Below are 15,674 nucleotides of genomic sequence, written 5' to 3' on the forward strand. Positions count from 1 at the left end.
AAGCTTCAGCAGGAGCTAGAACAAAAACAGATTTTAGAACAAAATTTGGCCTTGTATATTTGAAATTCCTGAATGAAAGTTGCAGTTCGGTTGATATCCCTATTTGTTAAGGATTAGTTGTAGAAATATTTCTAATAGTGTATTGTTTTCCATGTGCCGTAATTCTAACCTTCTAAATGAAAGTTTTATGTCTTTGTCTTTTCACATTTCAAATAATGCTGCATTCCATAAAGGAATATATTAACTAAATTCAGACTCAGTCAATTCTCTGGTATTAAAAAATAAAAAAACAACCAAACATTCACTCATTACGGAGCTAAATATGGATTTATGCAAAATGCCAGCTGTATTTTTAAGAAATCTTAATGATGCAATATATTTACAGAACTCTTAAGATCTAGATTAAATTTCACAGATTTCTATTTTATTCATCTTCTAGCCATTTGAAAGCCTTGGGCTAAGCAGAGAGAGACCTAAGAAATTGTCTTTAAAAGCAACATAAAATGGATGTACATTTAGAAGAAATGTAATATTCTCAGCTAACTATTTTGGCAGACCACTCCTGGATAGCTGTCCACACTGGCTTTCAAAGCTGAAATGACTTTTTTTGCTACAGATTGCAGGTACAGTTCTAAGTCAGATGCACTTTATAAGGAAGAAGGTGTTTATTAAATAAAAGCAATGAGAAAAGCAGAAAAACAATTAATCCTACAAGTACACAGTATTTTCCAACTCTGACAAATGAACAGTGCTGATCCTTGCATAGTTTGGTTACTATTTCCATAAGTTGAGCACCTACCCATTTCTTCAAAAATGCTTCCTAATTACCATGGTGAAATAGTCCTGTTGGTAAGAATGTAATCTAGAGTTACACTTAAATATATCAGCCTTTTAGAAACTGGCATATGAACGAGATAGCAAATGGTCATGTTTGAGACAGGACCATGATGACACTGGCTTTAAAATGTTGCCTTGAACCTCCAATTTTAGTGATAGTCATTGTTAGCTGCCTTAGTTCAGGCTTTTGTCAGTGTTTTGAAAATCTCTGTTTCTTAGATAGTCAGGTAGCTGTAATTTTCATACTGAGCATGTCACATAAATATTATATAAAGTTTTGGAGCGAGAACACTGTATCTACTTAGCTTAGTGCCAGGATTCATGTGGAGTTGACTGCAGTATCATTTCTGCAGTCATGGAAGCCCGTGGAAGAAACATCTTTGCCACGGTGGCCTGTAGATACGTGTGTTTAGCTAGTACTGCATGCTACCGTTAAGCTGAACAGCACTGCTTCTGTCACTCTCTTCTGTTAGAAATGGTTTCCTATGTCAGAAATAAGAGCAAGGCTCCGCTTAAAAGTATTATTTGTTGGAACCTTTTCCAGAAATTCCAGGGAAGAAACCCCTTCCTAATTTGTGGACAGCTATAGCCATCACTTTTTCTTTTTGCTGAGAAATAGATCAAGGACAATACAGATCCCAGTCACAACTGAACTGGAATGGCGTTTTACGGTTCTTCTCTAGTTTAATGTTGACCCAGTGTCAACTGCAAATATTTAATAATCTAGATCAAAGGTCCTGTTTTGGTTAGTTCCATTACCTGACTGCAAAGAATGTACAGTTGTCTGTCATGTGATTTGAGACTTTGGATGTTATGAATCTGAATCGTTCATTCTCACCATACTGAATATGACTTATTTATTAAATTCCTAAACACAAGCCATGAACTTTTGGCAAAGAGCAAAAAAATCTTGCTCTAATAGTGGCAGGATCAGAAATGGGTAAACTAAGATGGTCTTGCAACTTGTGTTTTAATACCAGAAGTACACTATAACTGTACGTACTCACCATAACTAAATATACTGTATTCTGTAACAATATAGCTCTTGCATATTACAGGCTTAAAAATATTTATTTTTCTTGTGTAAGTAGGACAGAAAAGTCTCACAAGCTTCCCCTCATTTCTCAAGTGGTCTCACAGTAGGTTTGAGAGCAGATAGGCACCAGACTTTTCTGTTGTCTTTATCTTTTGGAAGATTTTATTCCAGTTTAGCTATTCCCAGGAGCTCCCTACCATTGCATGTCACTTCCATGTCTATGGAAATTCTTATCTGCACATACTGAACCTTTTCACGCAACCACAAAAAGGCAAGATCACAAAACTAGACCTATACACCAAAGATTACTCAAATACAAGGAATGCAAAATTTAACTGAGAAAGTAGGTGACCAGCCCAACAACATAATTTTGCAATATCCTGGTTATTTCTACCTTTTTTTGGTTTTCAGACTGAACTACAGGCTCAGTTTCTTCTTTTGAATATATTTTAATTTCTTCAGTATTTGTTTTAACTTACCAAAGTCCATCAGTTTATAATTAAAATCGGGTGGACTACAGTAAAATATAAATATATGCTATGTGCAGGTTTAATAGAATTTCTTTGGTTTCATTTACTGTTATGGTGTAGCTTTTATTGCAACTGGAGTAACATGAGAAGGTCATGCTATTGCATGATTTCTTTATCCTACTTCTTGGCTTCCGTTTGAATTATTTGCTGGTCCACATCCACTGTGGTGCAGGTGGAAAAATGGATCATAATAGTTTAGTCTGTATGCTTAGCGCTTGAGTACGAGATGCATAGTTCTGTGTCTGCTGGGTTCCACTTAGGTTCCCATCGTGTGACTGAATTACTCACTGATTTCCTTAGGGTGTATCTGACAACATGCAGTAGTACCATTTTCATGGAAACAGCTGGATAGACATGATTTTCTTGAGGTTATCACCAGTTATTTTGTTATGGTACTTCTTCCTGTAGACTGAACTGTGTCATTATACACATATTACTGCACATATCTATGAACATAACTATGACTCTTTAACCACTGACCATGCAATTAATTTTTTTAATTCACTGAAATTAATACTAGATGTGATATGAAGTATCCTTGCTTTCAAGAAAGACTCAACAATTTGACCTACATAAAGTTTTGCTATCAACTTTGATTAATTCTGTTTTGCCAAAGCTGTGGTTAAATTTTGCCCGAATTATGACAGGACAAGAGACAATGGGCATAAATTAAAACACAAGAAGTTTCATTTAAACATAAGAATTTTTTTTTTGACTGTAAGGGTGATTGAACACTGGAACAGGTTGTTCACCAAGGATCCTGACATCTGTTCATCCTGAGAGAGAAACAGTCCTGAGCAACCTGCACTACCAGTTGACCCTGCTCTGAGCAGGGAGATTTGACTAGATGATCTCCAGAGGTTCCTTCTATGCTCAACTATTCTGCGATTTTATGATTCTATGAAATTAGAGGAAATTATCTGTGTTTCCCAGTGAAATGAGGCTACGTGAGGCAGTCTCATGTTTTCACTTTCAGCTTCTATGGGATAGCTACCAGTAATTCCCCAGATTTTTCTCATTCATTGGGCTCTTGTTTTCTGACCGAAATTCAGAAAGACTCTGCTTTCCCATAGTCAAGCACAGACACAGAACAAACCAAACCAAAGCCAACATAATAACCGCCCCAGAACTAGATTTCTGACTGTCTTTTAGAATGCATTTTCCAGATGAGATTATTAATGCAGGCAATGAAAGTGAGACCTTTCACAAGAGAGAATGGATTTGCTTTGCTTGTGCCATTCTCTAAGATCTTATCGCTATATGTGGTTGACAATCTGTTAGCTCCTGGTAAAATTAGCAGAATGCTACTTGTGACCAAATGTCAAGTAACATTTTATGACTTTTTTGTTCACGGAGTCATCATCGTTCCCTTTGCTGGTTATGTTGATAGTCGTCGTCCATTTTAAGTGAAGCCATCCATTTTAACTGATACTCACAATTTTGAGACTCCTTTTGGTGATACGATCTTCCTATGAGGAATGACAAGTACTATTGTCTAAACCATCACAACTAGCTGGGACTCCTACAGCTTGCCTAGCTCCATATGTTCATATTTAACAGCTTAACTTTCAGTTTCCAGTATGGGATTCCCGTGGCTTTCTTCATTAGTGCTTGGCCAGGCACTCCACAAACTTCACAGCAGAGGGCCCTTGCTAACATCTTGTAAGTGGGCTCTCTGGTACCCGCTTTGAGCTTCAGTAGTCTTTCTTTCCAGATTTTCTGAAAAGCATCCTGCAGGTTCCTCCACATTCTAGGCAAAGGCTCATTTTCTCCTTGAGTGAGGAGTTTGCTCCATGTGTGCACTTCTGGACTTGCCAAACGGTGCAATTTTTTTTAATGAATCCTTTATACAGTAAGTTGTAAACTGCACATAAATATAGCCATTCTAATAAACTGTACTCCAGTGAATATGAATTGTTCGTATAAGGACCATACTCCTCCTTAGCGGCAGCTGCGTAGGCTGCCATTTCACGTAGTGAAAATACACCTGTTGATATTAATATGGCTTTTGTGTAATTTCAGCTAACTGAATAGTTTCTCCCAATCAGCTGTATATCTCGGGGGACAAAGTGGGATGAAGAATACAGTAACCTGTCCTAACCACATAATGTAGTGTGAGCTCATTTTTACAAAGCAGTCCCAGAAGGCATTAGATCTCCAAGAGGGTGCTCCAAGTTTAAAGTCTTCCTTTAGTTCTTCCCTAGAAACATTTCCTGTTTAAACGCTGCATCCCACATGGAATGTGGAACTATTTAATCCTATTTTTCTGTTATTTGAGTGCAGTTCCAGTTATCTCCATCCAGGCCCAGTTTCAACAGTCTCAAAAGAAATGGAGATAAAGTGATGGTACAGCACATCAGTTTGTTGTCTTTCATGTGACATTTGTTTGGCTCTTATGAAACAGAATGATCTATATTCATCATAGTGAATCAGAGTATGTTTTTGCATGTGCAAATGTAAGAAGGCAGCTTATAGGACCAGGCAAAACCCCTTGCCCTGGACTTGGCAAAAAAACCTCACCCTAGACTGGGGAGAATCAGAGAAAATTAAAAGCTATTCCTGCAACCTCACTGAGCACCTAAGCTCTTTAATAGCAAGAGTCTCTGTTTCTCTAATCTGATAATTTTCCTAATGTACAGTCTATCTTCATAATTTTTCTATTACTCAATGGTAATAAAAATGATAATAAAAATTACCCAGAAGTACCCAGTCATTACAGTTTTCTGGTCCTGTAGTGAAGGTATGATAGGAACTTAAATCACATTTTATCTAAATTTGGATCTTTATGTAGTCTTATAGGGAATAGATATCTGGTCCTGCAGAATAGGATGTTCCTTAACATGCTAAGGTTGAGGAGAGAGCGAGCTGATGGGGGAGGGAGGGAGGGAGGAAGAAAAGGGGAAAGAGAAAGGGAGAGCAAGAGAGAAAGAGGTGGGGGAGAGGGAAAGGAGGGAATAAGGGATTATAGACTGGGGGTTCTTGGAGAGTAAATGATCTGAATACATGTTTGTACTATTTGTATGATGATTAAATGTATGTGTTAGATTGAAATGAATCTGAGGACACAATCTAGTGTATCCTCTTCCGTGAATTAGGATCACCCCCAATGGATATTTATTTAACTTGCTCTTAAACACGCGTTGAGATGTGGATTCCTTATCAATGATAATCTGATCCATCATTTAACTGTCCTGATAGCTGGGCTGTTTTCAGTTAGCATCCACTCTAAATTCCCTTTGCTATACTGGTAGCTCTAATTAAAACCAGGTCCAATGTATCTATATCTTTCTTAAAATGTGAAGCCACAAACTGAGAAAAGTGCTGTTAATGGAAGTTCAGGAGACACTATTTACCTTGTCTTTTGTTTCTGCCAATGAATTCCAAAATTATACTTCCTTTCATTGCAACAATATTGTATTTTTTTGATCATTATTCACTTTGTGATCTACTATACCTTCATATCCTTTTCCATTATTTATGCAGTTGTCCTCTACTTTCTTTTTTTTTTTAAATTATTTAGCATTTGAGGAAAAATGTAATGCCTCTGCTCCCCCCATGCTGAAACGAAAGACGAGTTGCTCTGTTCTTGATTCAGAAGAATCCTGTTATCATTTGATCAGATGTCTGAATTCATTAAAATTAATCTAAATGACTGCAAAACTATATATATTTATAAATGTCATATCTTTGTATTATTATTATGATATGAAATTTATAAGCCAAATTCTATTCTCTTATATTCAGGTGTAAATACACTTACTGTGGTTGTCCCTCCAGATTTGACCTCATTAAAACTGAAAATACTGTGTATGTCTTATTACAGAAATAGTTTATCCAAAAGGACCTATGTAGGGAATACAGCTAGCCTGCCTTTTGCCTTTTTTTTTTTTTTTTCCCCTCTCCAAAGCAGACTTCTCTGTATCTCATAACACTTTATCTGAAGGAAAATATTTTGGTATCAAAATCATGTTCTGGATATGATGCCTCCTGTTCTGAATGTGAAGATCAGGGAGTTCTCTTTCACTGCTCTCATATATCAGAACCAGTTATGGCCCATATAACTGTCGTTGTTTCACTAACCTGCAAATTTGTTGCTGTAATGAAGCTTCCCGATAAACAAAGTTATTTTTATTTATTAATTGGATCTACAGCTGAACAGAAAAGGCTTATTGTATAAAGATCTGAGGTTATATGTAACATATTTTGCAATGCTGTATATGCACAGGAGAATATAGTCATGGTTACGGCAGTGGGCAGGAAATCACAGTTTTGAGTCTTGGCTGTGCCACAGACTTTCTGTGTGACTTTGGACAAGCTACTCTTTGTGCATTAGCTAATAATACTATCTCTATCTCCCAGGGGTGTTGTGAGAATACATTCATTAATGTTTGTAAGGCGCTTGGATACTAGAGCGATGGAGCCATATAAGCACTTAGAGAAACAATCCATTTTTGCAACAATGTGCATCTCCCTGACTAAGGCCTTTTTTGCTGGAAGTTTTTCATAGACGCTTGTTATGAATAAATCTACTTTATAATGATACAGTGAGGTTAAACTGCCTTTTGGAGTGCAGTTTCACTTTAGTATTCAGAACAGGTGTAAACAGTCATAAGTTTGAAAGCTGTTCTCAAGGAAGGAGAATAGAATTTTTATAGTCAGACATTTGAATAGAAAAGATACCTCTCCTGATTCATCTAGTTCAAAACATGGAGGATTATTTACATCTGTATCTGTCTTGCAAATAGTTTATTCTATTTTAAGCACTTCTCATTACATTGTCTAAACTACCTCCTCAGGCAAGTCATTCCATTGCCTAATTGCCTTTAAAGTTAAACAGTTTGCTCAAACGTCTACCCTATTTTTTCCTTGTGGATATAAGCTGCTCTTTCAGTCTGTCCTTTCCTTCTGAAATAACCTTCACTCACGCGTGTTCAGTTCAGACACACAACACGGTTAGAGCAGGTTAACAAGGTATTGCTTTAGAGCTGATGGGAGGTGAATTGGTAAGGCACTGTAATTTGATTTGATAATTTGCCTGGCTGAGTGCTGTACAGTGTTAAAATCTGAATATGGGGCTCAGAGCATTAGCGCCAAGGAGAAGTAAGAATATCCAATATTCCCAAAGCCTTTGTGAGGACTTGTTGGTAAGAATGGGGGAATAGGTGCTGCAAAGGCTTCATAAACACTTTTGGTTTGTTATGGCTTGTTTTGTTTTTATTTGTAGAAACTAGTGGCAGCAGATGATAACTAATGGAAGTAAGGGCTTTGGAAGAGTGTGAGCAGTCCCTGAGGACCGTGAAGAGGGCTCTGCAGTTTTCGAGGCTCAGGAAACAAGATATCTGTTGTTCATCCATGTAAAACTTTTTAATTTGAGGGCTGATTTCAACCAATTTTATCAGAGAGATAGAAGTATCAAATAGAAGTTTCAAAAGGTTTATGAATATTAGAAGACAGAGACCTTATAAATGTCCCAATGGTGGGAACAGATACTATGTCCTCTCCTACCATATTAAATGTAGAGAACCAACATGGTCTTAAAAAAAAAACAGCTGTAGGAAATCAAAGCCTGCAGTCAATTGCAAGATGTAAACGTACAGGAAAATAGGCCTCATTTGTTCTGGGGTTCACAGAATTGCTTGCTATTAATTAGCAGTTTGCTGTGAAGTCCATCCCTCCGCTGTTGTTGTTTGAGTATGTACTGAATAGGATTGCTTTTAATAAAGTTCCCATACGAGTGACAGTGGAAATGCTTCTCAAGATGAATATTGTTTTGAAGCTATGGTTAGACTTTCCTCACAATGCAGAAGAGACCTTTGTCATTTATTTTTTTTTTCTCTCTATGAGTATTGGGGATTGAATGGGGTTGATATTGTCCTCTATTATACACATACGTAACATAGACTACTCTGGCCAGGAGAGCTAAAAATGAAAGAAGTACGCTGTTGCAATGTTACAAACTTATTACAAAAGGAGCCAGGAGCATCAGCTCCTAGTCTTAACTTGGATTCACAGCCATCAGGCTGCTCCCAAGCTCATGTATTGTATCCTGTTTTCGGGATTTAGCTAACTGGTCAGTACAGCCGTCTTTTCTTTCAGTTTGTCAGTCAATGCAAGACCTGTATTAGGAGATTCTTAACCAGTATTCCAGCTTTTGTAATGTAACTTGATGCAGGACTGAGTAAAAAGTATCAGTAAAATCAAGGAGAAGAAGCATCATTAACAATTGTTAATGAAATATTATTTTCTCTCAGTTGTTTTATACCATAACATCTCTTTTCAACTTTTAGTTTGTTCACATTTCTGTTTGTTAGGCATTATTTAAGTCAAATCCTTCGTTACCAAAAACTTCCTGTACGAATATATTTTCATAGTAGGCTACTGCAATGACAATAAATTCTCTAGCAAAATATTCAGGAAAAAATGTAACTCAAAGGATTACTTTTATCTTCTTAAAAAATAGGAAATATTTTACATTTTGTGTCAAACTAATCCTCTTTGATACACTGTATGCATCACACAGAAAAAATAATTGGGATGATAAAGATTAATATAGTTTGAAAAAAAGTTTAAAAAAACAAAAGATGCCTGTTTGCAACACTCAGTTCTGATAGCCAATTAAAAAAGATGAAAATTCAAACAGGGGAAAATTCAAATTTCTGTTAAAAATTTTTTGTCCTGTGTTGTGTCTGTCAAAAGGGAGATACACATCTGGAAAATAAAACAGTTAAACTTACTCAAGCTATTACAGTTGCATTACTATGTTTTAATGATTGCCTTCATGAGGACGTTTTTCTGTACGAGAAGCAGCAGGGTACATAATCTGGAAAGGGGAAGGCCTTCTCCTGACAGCAACGTAAATCGCAGCTGTTTCTCACAGTAGGAGGTCATTGGCCATACACTGATTCTATCACTCTGATAGGACAACATTATTGATAAATACCTTCCTACCTATGGCATGTCTTTAGGATTGATGCCAGCTGCACATATTTACATCAACAGAATAACTTTATAGATCTTTTTCTGGCATTATTTCTTCATAAAAGAAAAAATACCACAAAGCAAGCTGTTGGTGGATCCAACATTTGGTGGCATTAGATTTTAAGTTTTTATTTAACGTGTTTTTGCTCTGAGTGCTATGTACTATACTATATTTCCCTTACAGGGAAGATATGAATACTTGACCTCTTTCAAAGAGAGAAGGGGGGGTGGGGGGGTGGGGGGGGAGAAAGAGACTGTTTTACCAAATTTCAGTTATGTCAGATGCAGTTGGATTTGTTTGATCAACTTTTATCTGAAATGATGCAAAAAGCTCTTCTAAAATCAGTGAAGGTCAATTTTATGAATACTGTTCTCAGCATCTCGAAGCAGCTGTTACGTACAGTAGGGTGATTCCAAGGGGAAACGCCCAAGTCTTCACTTCCAAATCTCCAGGTGTGCAGGCTGTTAGACCCCCTAATGTTGTAGTGTATTCTTTGTTCATGTCCTTTTGCATTTTCAGAAGTGATTTCAATTGAATCATTTATGGTTCTTCCATTCAGATTATAACAGCTATTTTGGAGCGGATAACCCTCAATGGCTGTATATGAGACATTGCCCGGGGTGCTTCCAAGATGCTTTTGAGCTGGGTAAGGAAATCACTGAGTGTTGACACATTCTCAAAGCACTATGGCATGGATAGAGAGCATATAGTTTATAAACTGTGTTACTGACCTATTATTCTGTGTATTACTGACAGAATAGACTATACTAGTTTCCTCTGAAATATTAAACAAAACAAAATAAACACTTTTGGGAAAAAAAAAAAAAGTAACAAGTATTTTAAAAAATTAAATACCTAATCTGTATATGGTAATTCATACACAAAGCTTTAATTCATCATTACCCACTTCTGATGTGTCTACTTTTTCTATAGTAGCCATTCAATGTATAATATTATACTGATGTCGTGTCATAATATCACCATTATATTAGCATACTGGTGAGGTAAACAATACTCACATTTTTACTGTGACTTTAGGGTCAAACCTAACTGCTTCTGTGGGCATGGCTTAACCAATATGCTAGTTTAAGACTTAAACTCACATTCGAGCTGTAATTCCTGGATCATCTCTACTATCTATATATTACCTTATCCACTCTAGTTCAGCTAGGAGAAATGAGTTACCATGACTCATTCGCCCTTTCAGAAATGGACACAGGCAGCTAAACACACACAGGCCAGCGAACTTGAACCTGTGCGTGAAGGACACTATAGACATGGAGTGGTGGTGTGGGGTTTTCAGTGAGTGTGCGTTAAGTGAAGAGATCAGAGCAAGCTTTCTGTCTCTTGTTCAAAAGCCTGCTGATGAGTATGATGATCGGGACGGTCCAGCACTGATGCTAAAACCTCCCAGGAGCTGGCACAGGGGGTCCGTGTTCCCCTTCACTCCTTCTCTATTTAAGGTTAAGCAATGTCCAGGGAGAGTGTATATTCTGCTGTAGAGAAGGATGCTTTATCTCTTACGCTGTTTGTCTACTGCTCTTTGTAATGTATTATCCAGCTGAAATCCAGCTGAATCAGCTACAACGTCTCCAGGATTTTAGCAGAAGTTAGTTCAGGCTGTCGCTAGCTGAAGTTGCAACTTAACCAAGATAATACTGCCCCATGTGCCAAGGGTACTATGTTAATAGCTGGCTTTTTGTTAAATGCCAAAATCTTAGATGCTTTTTTTCATGTTGTAATTAAAGCTTTCTATTTTAAAACCATATAAGCATGCAGAAAAATGGTTCCTATTAGAACAGCACAATTCAAGACAGAACCAAAGAGGATGTTTCCCTTTAAAAATACACTTTTCACAAAAATTTTTGTGGAAAGCTGCTACGCAGTGGCTACTGCAGTAACTGTAGTAAGCTATAGGCTGCCTGATGTATCTGGTAAATAGAAGTAAACTTCCCACCAAAACAAACAGACAAGCAAATAATTAATAGGTTGTGCATGAAAAGGAAGGTTATATTAATCTGCTCTTCCTGCCATTATCCCACCACAGGTGTACATAGATGGGCCTCCAGTGTGTTAATTCCACACAATTCCAGTACTAAATCTCAGATTAGCTTGCAGTAATCCATTTTTATCCTACTGAACAAAATATGTTTTACACTATTTAGTATGAACTTGCCATATCTAATAAAAGCTAGAGACTGGCTAACACTTTTTTTCCTCTATCAAGAACTAGTGGGCTATATTATACATGAATGGCTTGTAAAATTATTGGTTTATATTTCAGAATTATAAACAAGTTTGTATTCTAAGATTTAAGATTATAAATTTAAAAAACACTTTCTCCTTTACTTATTCAAGATTTTTGGACGAAGTCCTGAACACAGACCCAGAAGAAACAATGTATAAAATTCTGGGCCTCCTTTAACATCACAGTCTGATGCAGGTGTATATCTCTTGAAAACATGAGAGTTCTCAGGTTAAGAAAATAAAGAGTGCCATAGTGGTAAATCCATTTTAATTTATACTTAAAATGTAATAATTGTTCATTTTGTGCATGTAACAATTTTCAACTGTTTATTTGAGGTTTTGAATAATTTTTAAAGCATCTGCACTTAACCGTTGTCTGAAAAATATTTGTTTCCCCTCCACTAGCTTATTAGCAACCAAAGATTACCTCTTCCCTTAGTAATATCACCCAACATGCTCAAATATTACAGAGGCAGTCATCGTCTCTTCGTCATATGTTCAGAACGTGTTCTAACTAATTGCGGAGGTGCCTGGTTTGTGCTGGATATGGACCATTTTTGCTGCAGCTCCCTTTCCTACTTACTCCAGTGAGAATCACTGATGGGAAGAATTAAAAGTCTCCATTGTGGCCTGACTTCAGCTCCTGATCAATTTTTGTGATATCCCAGTTTTGAGGTGGAAAGTCAACAGCCAAATAAATGTAAAGAAAGTTCTCTGGTTAAAGTTCAAGCTATAGGTCAGAGAGCTTATTGCTTAAGTTGCCGGTGCGTATGACTTTGTATATTAGTGTTCAGTCCAGTAGAATTTGGTTTTTTGGGGTTTTTTTTTCCCTCCACTAAGGTGGGAGGAAGCACCAAACCCCCAAATATATTAGCTTATTACCTTTTCCATGCAACACTGCTGTTGGCCATTTTATAAAGGTTTGCTGTGACTTGACTCAAAGAGTCACTGCTTATTCAGCATGGCTTTCTCCATGGGTCTCATTTACAACTTACTCACTGAATGCTACAGCATTTTAGTTGTGTACATTTAGGCTAGACCCTTGGGAATTGATGCTGGCTGTGGATCATAACTAAATGTCATTAATCTCATGTGTTTAATCATCCTGGTCATAATACAAATCCTTTTTTCTAAAAAAAAAATAATAAAAAAATGTCATTTTTGTGAATAGTCCTATAGTCACTGGAACAGTCAAGCCTATGCCTTGCCCGCCAGTCTTCACTGTGTTTCAATACTTGTATATTCTCTCTGAATTATCACAGAATCATAGAATCATAGAATGGTTTGGGTTGGAAGGGGCCTTCAAAGATCATCTAGTTCCAACCCCCCTGCCATGGGCAGGGACATCTTTCACTACATCACGTTGCTCCGTCCCATCCAACCTGACTTTGAATGTTTCATTAGCATTTCAAGGAATAATTTTACAACTGGAGGCAGGTAGAAAGGCCCTTGAGACCTGGTAGACTTTCTCTTTGAGAGTAGTAGTTCTCGTCCCGGATGTAAATTGCTACCTATTCAGGTCTTTTGAGCTGAATGAAGGCATATTTTGAAAACAAGAATAGGTGAAGGCCATAAACAAACCAGAAAAAACTGGGAGCAGGAAAGGATGGGCAGACAGACACTGTAATATTTATTACAAGTTCTCCATGAAGACGTGTGGTTCTGTCAATTTAACACTGAGTTTCTTTTTCCCCTCAAATATATAAAACTATCCATAGGCAGCCATAGCATATGTAATCATGTATCGCAGAAATTAAATCATCACGTCATTTAGACAACTGCTTGGAAGTACTTGCCTCTTTCTTCAGACATTAGAATATTTCTTCCTGAACAGGTTGAGTGAAAACTTGGTACATCTCGCATTAAAAAAAAATAAATATCCGTACTCTGAAAGGCAAGACTGAGTTTCAGCACTGCAGGTTCTTCACACAGGATATGCTGCCCTGGCTCCCTCCTCACTGGCAGCTCATTCATTACAGCTCATGTATTTTCTCATACGCATACTGGCACTAGTTCCTTTGGATCTGCACCGGTTGCAAGTACCATCAGTGTAGGAGCTGGATTTTTTAAGGCTCTAAATTTTGTAATCCCAGATGCCTTGGGGTTTTTCATGTAGAAAATTCCCCAGGTCATAATGCTGTCATCGTTCTCAGTAGGAAACCTTAATTGCAGAGCTAGTTGGATAAGAGTTGGATTAGCTGGCAGAGTGTTGTCTGGAAAATCTTTCAGCTGTGCAATGTTATCGCTTCCCCTACGTCCCTCCGCCCCCACCCCCGAGGATCCCTAGCCTGCTGCATTTGGTGAGATACATATGTTTTCCCCAGCTACAGGAGCTGTGAAGGGTTCCTCTGGGATATCTAAGTATAAATACCTAAGTGTGTCTTCAGTTGCTAGGTTATTTTTAGTCAACGGGTGGTTACCAAGTCATCTATAATTGTGCTGTTAAATGTGTCAGAGCAGCTACCGCAAAGCTAGGTGCTCCCTGTAACAGGTTGAGTGTATAAGGTAAAATGAAAGAGGACAAAAGCAACATTTCAGAAGTGAGCTGTTTAAAGATTTGAATTAGATAAGGACAGATTGCTTGATAAGCAGATATAAGGAAGATGATCCATGAGTACAACATGGGAGGAGGAGCATGGTAACATACTTTGACTATACTATCCATTGTATCTCTGATTGGCATATCGTGTCATTTCAGATTTATGTTTTGAGGGAATTTACCAGTGGTTCAAGGGACAGAGTGGTCTTACAGAACCTTTCACTTCTTCTTAGGCAGCTCCTATCCAGCCTTCGTCAGTGGTGTCCAAAACTATTACCAGCTGGTGACTGCTGTGTGGGAGAAAGCACAATGAGTACCCAGTGGGCAAGCGTCCACATGACATGAACTGCTAGCACAGTGCTTTATAAGTAGAAAAGAGGAAGAAAATCATACCTGAATAGCAAGTCAGTAAGATGGTAGGAAGAGGACAAGAACACCAAAATAATACAACTGAAAAGCCAAAAGAAACAAAATGACTTAAGAAGAAAAATACATGAGAAGTTCTAAGCAGGCATGATGCGCTGTAGCAAGGAAATTGCACATTGGTTATTCTAAAATATCCAGGCTGCGCTATCCCTCTTATGAATCTGCCACTAGGAGAAAGAACTGGACACAGCGTTTGGTCTGTCAAAAATTATTAAAGACATATTAACATAGCATCTAATTGGGTAACTGAAGGAAAAACAAAGTGAAACTTTCAGATGGTCAAACGGATATGTATTTGTGGTTCTTATGGTAGCTGCATCATGTCACCAACCAGAGATTAACAGAATCTTTTTAGAGATTAATTTCTACTCCAGTGGCACTTGCCTGGCATCAGCTAAAGATCAGGGATAACATTTTGAGGACTACTGTAGCTGTGACTAGCCCAGTAGCAAAGAAATGTGAACCAGCCATTGGTATGCAGGGAACAGTGAGAAAAAATACTTAAAGGCTGCAAAAACTAATTGGTGGAAATATATCCATCTGTATTCATTACTATATATTCAATATATCATCTATTTTGGTTAGATTCAAAATGGAAAAAGATTTATAATGCCACTTCAGGCATATGTGAAGGATGAACTGGGTGAATTTCAACAAAATAAAATGTTAAACTTAGCATCAGGAGAAACATTCCAGCTGAGAGAACCACTGGGCTGGAATAATCGCCTCAAGTGACTGGTGACAGACTATTGCCTGAGTAACTCAAAAGTAACAAAAATGAAATCCAGTGGGCATTGGCAAAGGTTTGGTGTAGATAACCTAATAATAGATATCGTCTGCTCTATTTTTTGTGATTCAAAGCCAGTAGTAGTTTCCAAATTCATTAGTGAAAATGGGCTAACGTCATCTCTTGTGCTACTGCATTTAGATCTGCATTGGCCATGCATAATTTCAGGTTTTATTGCGTGAACAGGAATAAAATAAATATGCAAAAGACATTTGACACAACTGAAAATATTAGGGGCTTAGTTATAGGTATATGGAATAGAATCTGAACATGGTGGTGTTCCAGGAATTTTA

At 37.4% G+C, this 15,674-nt stretch overlaps 1 protein-coding gene across 6 annotated transcripts in view; it reads left to right on the forward strand.

Annotated features, from left to right (window-relative positions):
* TAFA5 (TAFA chemokine like family member 5) overlaps window positions 1-15,674 on the forward strand; it is a 516,381-nt gene that overhangs the window by 101,543 nt on the left and 399,164 nt on the right. For all 6 annotated transcript variants that reach the window (XR_008575467.1, XR_008575468.1, XR_008575469.1 and 3 more), the window contains exon 2: window positions 9,942-10,028. Coding sequence is in view for 3 of the 6 variants with exons in the window: in XM_054813305.1 (XP_054669280.1) it covers window positions 9,942-10,028 (87 nt within the window). In the remaining 3 variants the exon portion in view is untranslated. The remainder of the gene's footprint in view (window positions 1-9,941; window positions 10,029-15,674) is intronic.

This window comes from Grus americana, chromosome 1, assembly GCF_028858705.1.
Source record: "Grus americana isolate bGruAme1 chromosome 1, bGruAme1.mat, whole genome shotgun sequence".
NCBI classification, from domain to species: Eukaryota; Metazoa; Chordata; class Aves; order Gruiformes; family Gruidae; genus Grus; species Grus americana.